General features: G+C 40.7%; 1 protein-coding gene across 1 annotated transcript in view; it reads right to left on the bottom strand.

The window, feature by feature from the left end:
• Positions 1 to 9,177, bottom strand: part of ASB5 (ankyrin repeat and SOCS box containing 5) — a 24,226-nt gene that overhangs the window by 1,801 nt on the left and 13,248 nt on the right. Inside the window, exon 2 of the mRNA XM_012651638.1 lies at positions 1,885 to 1,964. Within this exon, the coding sequence (XP_012507092.1) occupies positions 1,885 to 1,964 (80 nt within the window). The remainder of the gene's footprint in view (positions 1 to 1,884; positions 1,965 to 9,177) is intronic.

Below are 9,177 nucleotides of genomic sequence, written 5' to 3'. Positions count from 1 at the left end.
CCATAACGCAGCCGATCTGGCAGAAGGTGGAGCTCAGGCAGTGATGTGAGTGATAGGGAGCAGCTGTAAACACAGATGAAGCTCTCCCGCTGCTCGCTCCTGCTGTGTGGGGGCAGGGGTGGCAGGGGTTGTTGGGGACCGAAGTTCTAAACTATAGTAAACTGCTTTGTGGATTTTTGTAACTAAGTAGGGATGATGAAGTTATATGCTAGTGGTTAAGAACTCTGACCTGTGAAGTCGGTCAGACTTAGGTTTGGAGTCTGGCCCCATCAAGCAGTGACTTTTAACTTGGGCAAATACCTTAACTCCTACATTTTAGGGTTATCATGAAAATTACACAAGATGACGCATGTAAATATTATCACAATGCCCAGCGTATAGAAAATGTTAGATTTTATTGTGTCATTACTCAATCAAAACTAAGTAAGCAATTTTTAATTTTATTCCCAATAAACTCACAATATCAGACTGAAATAATTAAATATTATTAGGATGTGAGATACTTTGCCCTCGTGATATCTTTGGTAATTTAACATCTATTGACAATCACACTGAGCACATACTAGAGAGAACTTCAAAGCCAAATCCTCATAACATGTTACGGATCGCCACAATATGTAAAAACAAAATGGACGTGAAGAATCTTAAAATGAAGGCAAGAAAATAGATAAACACCCCAAATCTTTGTCACTAGCAACTGATGATCTTTAAGATCCTTTAATTATCCTATCAAAGATTTTGTGTTGGCCAAGAAGCAGTCAGACGTGGGGAGCTAATCCCACGGCGCCACATAGCAGAGCGACAGCTGACAGCGTCTGGGAAGGGTGAGACTCCCTCGTACACCAGGCTTGGGGGCAGCCTCTCGCTCCTCTGGGCTGGCCTGTCAGCGGACAGGAGATACACACTGAGAAACATCCTAAGACTGCTCTTCTCTCAACGGACTGCCTGGGTCTTTCTGAGGAATTACCCTTCAGAAATTACTGAAGGATTCTTCATCTCACGCCCCCCCACCCCCATCAAGCGATGAGCAAAACAAAATAGCCACATGCTTATCACAGCACTGGCAGGCTGTGAAGGAGCGTCTCATCCTACGTCTTCATCGTACAGATGAGAAAACGAGGCTCAGACAGGTTGTGGTTCACCTGCGGTGCCAGCCTGGGGAGCCAGGTCTTGAGTCCCAGGCAGTGCCGTTTAAACTGGGCAACACCACCTTTCCTTTCTTCACCGCCATCGGAGAAACTCCTTTCTCCTTGATACTGGGAACACTAGAGCAATGACTTCCAGGCCTGGGTGTACATTTGAATCACATCATAAGCTTGAAACAACGCACCGGCCTAAGCCACAGTACTTGAACTTTCTGTTCAATAAGGAATGTGCTTTTCATTTTTCCTCTGATGAGTCTGATGAGCAGGTAAGTATAGAAATAATTGGCCTATTGCTTTTATAGGCAATTCCCCATAACATATTAGAGATAACCATAATGTAAAAAAGATTGTGTTGGCATCTGGTCTGACTACCCCTTTGTGGATATTTTATTACTGATGTGTCTGTAATCAGCTGTATTCATTGTATGGAGTTAAGCATATTTAGATTGCTTAATAAACATTACATCAATCCAACTACTACCTGCTTAAATGTCTATCAGTGAACAAATACACCATATGAGAATTTGAAATGCTAAGACATATGATCATATCAAAGCATTTATAAAGAATTTTCAAAGATAAATCAGAAACTGTTGACTTGCCTGACATCAGTTAAAATAAAAGGGCCTTAGTAAAATGTAAGCAATTTTGTTATTTTTGAATCGATTTGCTTTGACAATGTCTTATGCTCTATGATCATGCGAAGGGGGCGTATTTTAAGCTGTATGTAATACATTACCTGTGATAATAAAGTCCTTAGAGCAAGAAGACGCCCTTGACTTGCCGCTTCATGTAGTGGTGATCGATCTGCCCAGGAACCTGTCAAAAAAGAAAGAAAATAAAAATCTGAGTCGAAGTAAATCCTAATAGACACAGTCAATTCCTGTGTAATATAAATTACTCTCATTCAGCGTTCAACGAGGTGACCCGGACACTTATGCACATACTGGGAAATTTGATTCTTACCTGGAGGATCCGAGTGTGCACCTTCCAAATCCAGAGAGCCCTATGCATGTTCCGGAATTGACCGACCCCAGACCCACGGTGCCTTCAGAATCACCCTCAGTCACCATCACCTCTAGTGACCCGTTAGCAAAATTTTTGCTTCCTGATTTTATGCTCTGTTGGCCTAGAGGTCTTAGTTCCAGAGAGAGAAATGTTTCCACTGGGAGACACAACAACGATTCCACTGAGCCGGAAGTTGAGACCACTGCCCAGCGCTTTGGGCCCCTCACGCCGCTGTGTCAACAAGCTAAGCAGGGAGTTGCGGTGTTGACCGGGGTGACGGACCTGGACTACCGAGGGGAAACTGGACGACTGCTCCACTGCGGAGCTAAGGAAGAGTATGTCTGGGGTATATGAGATCCCTTAGGGCATCTCTTAATATTACCTGTGAGTAAGATTAACGAATAATCACAGCAACCCAATCCAGGCAGGGCTGCAAATGGCCCAGCTCCAGAATCAATACTTTTTACTCTGTGTGACCCTGCCTCTCAAAGCACACACGCTCACACACACAGTATAGCACGCAAGGCATTGTAGCCAATGGTAAGACTGTACCTTTCTGCGGGAATATTTTCTTGCTGTCATTTATTTCATTGCTATATTTTTCCTTCTAACACCTCTATGAAATTAAACTCTCTAAACCGCAGTTTTATTTCATTTCATCCTTAGCAAAAATAAGAAGCTGTTGCTTGATAAGGTTTACTGCAACAAGACACTATAGCAATAGCTTAGGAAAGTGTGAATCCATACTGAAATGTAAGTAAATAACGCAAATTCGGGGGCCAAAAGCTATATAGGATTCTAAATTTTAGTGGAAAATGATCATTAATTTAGTGGAATAAAAATTAAAAGCACTTTTCTCATATTGGGTTCTATTTCTTAGCTATTCGGGGAATTTCAATTATGTACACAGTCTTTATTCATCATCTCTTACAGTTTTAAAAATACAGCCTGTTTCATTCAGATTTCCTTTTACTGCATTTCTTCTGCACTCCAACTTCAGGAGAAAGGAAAATGGAAATTAAATCTTATCAAGCAGTTATAAAAAGAAGAAGAAGAAGAAAAAGCAATCCCCTGAGTATGCCCTGGAAATGATACAACACTCACCCAGTTTTTTGTGCTGTTTATCTTGAGTGGGCAGAACAATGATAATTGAGGTTTAAAATTAAAAACGTTACAAGTCTCAAAGGAAGACTAAATATCTCCTCTCTATACAAATAGATAAAAAGTTTCTACCTAGCATTATTTCTTGCTTATCTAGAAAAATTATAAGCCAGACGTGTAATTCTTCGAGTTTTCAGTTGAAACAAGTTACTGTTGTTCCCTTTTGTGTATTACTGCTTTCCGGTGTGCAACAGTTTTATTATACAGTCAAGACAGAATTGCAATAATGCACATCAATAAGTTTTTGTTTATAGGACAAAATTTGGTGGGACACTGATAATTTATAAGAAATTAGAACATTATGTTCTCATTAAGTAAAATGCAAAAGTTATCATCATAAATCCCATTCTTTTGGGGAAAGAGCATGTTTCAAGTTCCAGATTTTAAGATGAAAACTGATGCTTTTAACATCATTTTCATGTTTGTTTTATCATTAAATAACTTGATTGAAGAGTGAAACTTTACAGAACTTCAGAACATACATTGATTTTCATTGTAAATATTTAAATAAGAAAATATGAAGATTATAATGTTAACTTTCCAAATAGATTGCATATGTAAATACACATTGCATATGTAGCACTGCGTGTTCAGTTTAATCAGCAAAGTAGTAGTAAATTAATAAAGTTTTAATTAATCAATGCTTAAATATATGTTTATATTTAATAATCATTACAATGTTTTTAATGATCAGGGTTTCCCTCCTGTATAATAACTTAATTTCATCATCCTGAATTTATGTCTAAAAGACTATGCTGAATTGTATGATGTCGACTCATTAACGCTGCCTGTTTTCCGTTGTCACTAGTTAACATGACAATTCACCAGATGTCCGGATTGGCAAAAGCCTAGAGAAATGAGGCTTTTGGATTCATTTTGGACTCTTTCCTTTCTAGCACGTTATGATGACCTTTAAGGGGCAGCAAAGCTAACAATATTTGCAGCTGAAGAGCACTAGATATTCCTACCAGCCAGCTTGTCTCCCTCTAATACTAATGCGTTTGTTCATCAAAATGACTGTATTCGCCTTCCGAGCAATTTCAGCATTTCTTACTGGTGTTAGAGAGGCATAGAGAAAACAGGCCGTACGAGAGCCAAAATAAAAGAAATACACATATCCTAATTTACCCCTCCATATCCCATCTCCCAAGTTCCTCATCAGTCTGTCACTTAGCTTTCTGTCCCCACTGTCATTTTCTTTATCATAAAAACTTAAGTCCATCCAGGTGGGGGGGGAAAGAACTGAAGCCAGATTTTATGTATGTGCATTTGCTAGTATTTCTATTAAAACGACCTCTGTTGGCATGAAAAAGGAGTTAAATGTTGTAGTAATCTGCAGAAATGGATTTTGAATGTTGGGCGAGGGATGGCCCATCGGTCAGGGACAAAAGCTTCCGAGTGCACTGTCCTGCCATTTCACAGGATGAACTGAGCTCTGCTGGCCGGCATAGAACGCTGCAGCCTTTCACTGGCCCCTAAAGAAGGGGGGTGGAAACAGAAGGAGGAGCGGAGGTGAGAAAGGAGATGAAGTCTAGCGCCAGATGCTCACAGAGGAAAAAGACACAGAGGGCCAGGCAGGCCTGGACCTGCATCCCAGGTCAGGACGGTGGCCTTCCTAAAGTCCTGTAACCTCTCTGAGGTTCCATTTCTTCATCAAATGAGAAAAGCACCGTCTATGAAGCAGGATTGAGGGAGGATTCGAAATGAGCATGCTAAATGCATGCTATATAAATGCACAGTAAATACTACCTACTATAGTTGGCTAAGCATGAACCTATGTACCAAAATAGGGGAGATTTTAATATGAACTTTAGAGGACAATCTTTTTTCCCCCAGACTAGGCAAATTTGAGCCATAAATAACAGCATCTATTCCCTAAAATATTTTCAACGCTGTCAGCTTAAGTAAATGGTATGAAGCCGTTGAGTGATTTACAAATGTATTTAAGCTGATAATCAACAATTGCTGTTACATTTTTCCTTTCTGAAGAAATGAAGCTATATCAATCCATTAAAGGAGTAATTTATAGGACATGCATGCCACTCAAGGAAAAAAATCTTTTCATTTACTTTGAATTCTGCTTACTTAACTTCCAAGCAACCACACCTCATCTGTTTCCTTATAATTCCTTACAAGAATTTCTATAATTAATCTGGTAACACGTGAGAATCAAAGGATAGTACAGTGTATATCATGTTCCAATTTCTGTTTTGAACTAAGTCTTTACCTCTCCTTGTTTTAAAATCTGAAATTTAGCAACTACAAATTTCTATTTAAGTGTAGTCAATATTAAATATCCTACCCTTCAATAAGGATATGCTTTATATTAGAAAGATTTACGAGCTTTCTCAAGACCAAACAAAATATAAATATCTTCATGTACAACTATTAATTAATAAATATTTTATAATTGAGTTAGACTCGAATTATCTAAGATAAAAGCAATGCAATCCTTACTAAAAAAAAAATGTTCAGTTTAACTCTATAGGATAAATTATTCAGTGTGAAATTGTTTAATAAAATATCTACAACTTCCACCACGCTAATCAAATGCCTACTGCTATGATCTCTCTCGAGCTACACAGAAGGTGGCTCTGACTATATTTAGACGCAACACTAGTTCCCAGACATCTGGTATCTAATTTGCAGGGAGAGCGGCTGCCCTGTTTTGTAAACACCACATTGCTAGAGCAAAAGATTCACGCTTTCAGATCTATCTAGTCTGCAAGGGTCAATACCGTACCTAAATCACCGTCTCCCCAAGGCACCTCGCACCAGCCGCTGCTGAGGTAAATCCGACTCATTGCTTATTTTTTTTTTTTTTATCAGCGCGAAAAGAAAAAAAAAAATCACTTGTCATCTGCTGGTTCTGTTCGGCCATTTTAAGGAGCTCTAAGCTCCTTGTAATATGACCGTTGGCCTCCAAAAAGAACGCTTTTGAAAATATGATTTATTGAATATTTTCACAATTGCCTTTTCTTATTGAGCACTCCTCTCTATTTGAGAAATTGCTGGTCCTGGCTTATTTTTTCTCCCTACAGTATGTGCTCTGCAATGAAATAAAAGCACCACAATTAGACCTCTGTTCGTGGCTATGGTAAAACCATTTTATTATTTAAAAAGTCTTTGCCTGCCCCCGACCTTAGAACATCCCATCAGCAGAAGCGAGATGCCGACTTATTTGCGAGCTGCCTTAGCCATGGAGCAGAGGCTTTGGGTTTGGCCGCACCCGCTTTTCCTCAGTGTTCTCAAAATAAGAAGGGCACCGCGCATCCCAGACAGGGAATTCATTACAAGGACAGGGGAGAAGCCATGACATTTTCGTACATTTTCATTCCAGTGAAAAACGGTAATGCATATTATAGCTCCCTTAGCTGTAAAATTTTAAATCAACAATCATCTTCACAACAGAGGCACATTTGCCAGGAAGCCAGTGAAACTTAAGTGCGGCCTCCTCATCATCCCAAGCTCAGCCCTTGCATCTGTCTACACTCACTCTTGAGGAGATCTCATCTAGTGCCGTGGACATAAATGTTACCCACATGTTCATTACCCCAATTTTATATCTCCAGACCAGTCTTCTCCTCTACATTCAATAATTTTATTAGTATTTGCAGCTGCCTGTACAACTTCTCCACTTGGATATCTAAATGTGCGATTCAACTTAACGTGTACCAGACTGAATTCTTGATCTGACACTCCTCAATTCTCCTCCCTATCAGCAAATGGCAACTCCACACAACCAAGTGCTTCAAAGACAAAAATTTTTGCATAATCCTTAATTTCCCTCTATTTCTCACGCCCCACAGGCCAACACCAGGAAGCCCTTTAGCCTCTACCATTGAAATATAATCCAAACTTTGACTGTTGTCTCAATCTCCACTGCCATGCCTTAGTCCAAGCCACCACTGTTCTCACTCGACTTATTACAAAATGCTCCTAGTTGGGTCTTTCCACTCATCCTCTTCCAATAGACCTCAAAACATGGGAGCCAGCACAATCCTTTTAAAGTCAGAAGGAAGCCAATGGTTTCCCTTCTCACAGTCAAATCCAAAGTCTTTGTTGTGACCTACGGGTTCTCCATCCTCTGCCCTCAGGTTCCACCACTCTCCCCAATGCCATCACCCTCGTCCAGCCACACCGGCCTCCTTGCTTTTCCTCAAATGTGCCGTGTAGACTCTGTTCGCTTTGCCTGCAGTACTCCTTCCTCTCTGACTTCAAAACTCTCTGAGATACCCGCTTCTCCGAGAGGCCTTCCTTGACCATCTTACATTAAAAAGTCCCTGCCTGTCCCTCCCCCACCATACATTCTTTGTCTCCTTTCCCCGCTTTACTTTTCTTCTTAGAACCTGTTATCAATGTAAGATCTTAGAAAACAGAACTTGGTTTATTGTGTTCATTGCTGTATCCCCAATACCTAGTACATCGATAAATATTTATTGAATGACGAATGAATCTTGAAAGTCACATGTGTCATAGAGGCACGTTAGAGCATGGATGCTCTGACTCTTAAATTAATTGATTCTTAAGTTGTGCCAAGCCTCTTCCCCTCCCCATCAATGAGTCTTGAAAATATTTCCTTAAGCAATAATCTTGCACCTCACATCCATCTACCATTTTATTCATTCATTAAACATCTATGATGATCTACTGGGCAACTTTTGCTCCTCTAGATGCTGGGGATACACAGAGATGAATTAAGTGTATGGTCTACTTCCATTTCAATTCAGTTTGAACAATAGCCTCCTAAGTGGTCTTCCTAACACCAGTCTCCATTTCACCATTTTGCCTATATTGTGCCTCAGAATTGAACTTCCACAAGCACCTAGAGTCCCAGCCAGCCCACACAGTGCCATTTGCAAAGTTAGAACAGAGACCCCATCCTTTGGCAGATAAGTCGCTGGGCTGGGTGCACATGTCCGGTCTGCACGACAGCACAGGGCTGCCCTCAGAGCGCCTCTGGGAACTTGTCACCGTCAGGCTCAAAAACTAGAAGGGCTCCCCACTGAATGTAGTCTGACGTTCTTACCCTGGGATTAGAGGTTATCTACAATATGGATTAGATCTTCCTTTTTTGTTTTATTTTTTTACTACTTAATGCCTTTTCATACCTTCTACTTAAGCTAAACTGGATTATCTTATATGTTCCCCCAAACAACTAATTTTTTCTTTTTTCATATTATCTTCCCTCTGCTAAAGTCTCTTTCTTGTGTTGCACAGTGATTGATGGACGTATAGCTGGGCTTTTGTTCTCCCTGTCTTTCCTGCTCAACGTACAGCAGGTTATGAAGTCTAAACAGCAGAAGTGGCTTGAAGATAGTTTCTTTTAAATTAAGAGGGAGGCTTCTGGTAGGGGGAAGGTGCGTTAGCAGGGTAAGCAGGAGAGAGAAGAGAAGAGAAAGAAGAGAAAGAAGAGAAGAGAAGAGAAGAGAAGAGAAGAGAAGAGAAGAGAAGAGAAGAGAAGAGAAGAGAAGAGAAAGAAGAGAAGAGAAGAGAAGAGAAAGAAGAGAAGGGAAGAGAAGAAGAGAAGAGAAGAGAAAGAAGAATAAGTGGGAGGGAACGTGTAAGAGAGGAAGATCAGAAGGCGAGCGAGAGAAAACACACGTGCAATAGAGATAGATTTTTTCCTGCTGGCCCTGAGTGACAGCAGGAACCTAGGTCCATGCTGCGGCCACGTCCCTGAGAGGTAGCAAGACCTCAAGGAACAAGATGGGTCTGAGGCTCTTGTGTCCCCACATTCAGGACAGAGACACATGGCTAATGTTTGATGCGGAGGCGACAGATTTGCGGACTCTTTACAAAGGAGAAAATGGACTGCGTCGGCAGGTTTTGGGCAGGAAGCCTGTGGCTGGAGCCGGGCCGT

The sequence above is a fragment of the Propithecus coquereli genome, unplaced genomic scaffold (genome assembly GCF_000956105.1).
Source record: "Propithecus coquereli isolate 6110/MARCELLA unplaced genomic scaffold, Pcoq_1.0 Scaffold36, whole genome shotgun sequence".
In the NCBI taxonomy this organism is placed as follows: domain Eukaryota; kingdom Metazoa; phylum Chordata; class Mammalia; order Primates; family Indriidae; genus Propithecus; species Propithecus coquereli.
This window is presented reverse-complemented; position numbering and strand designations above follow the sequence as displayed.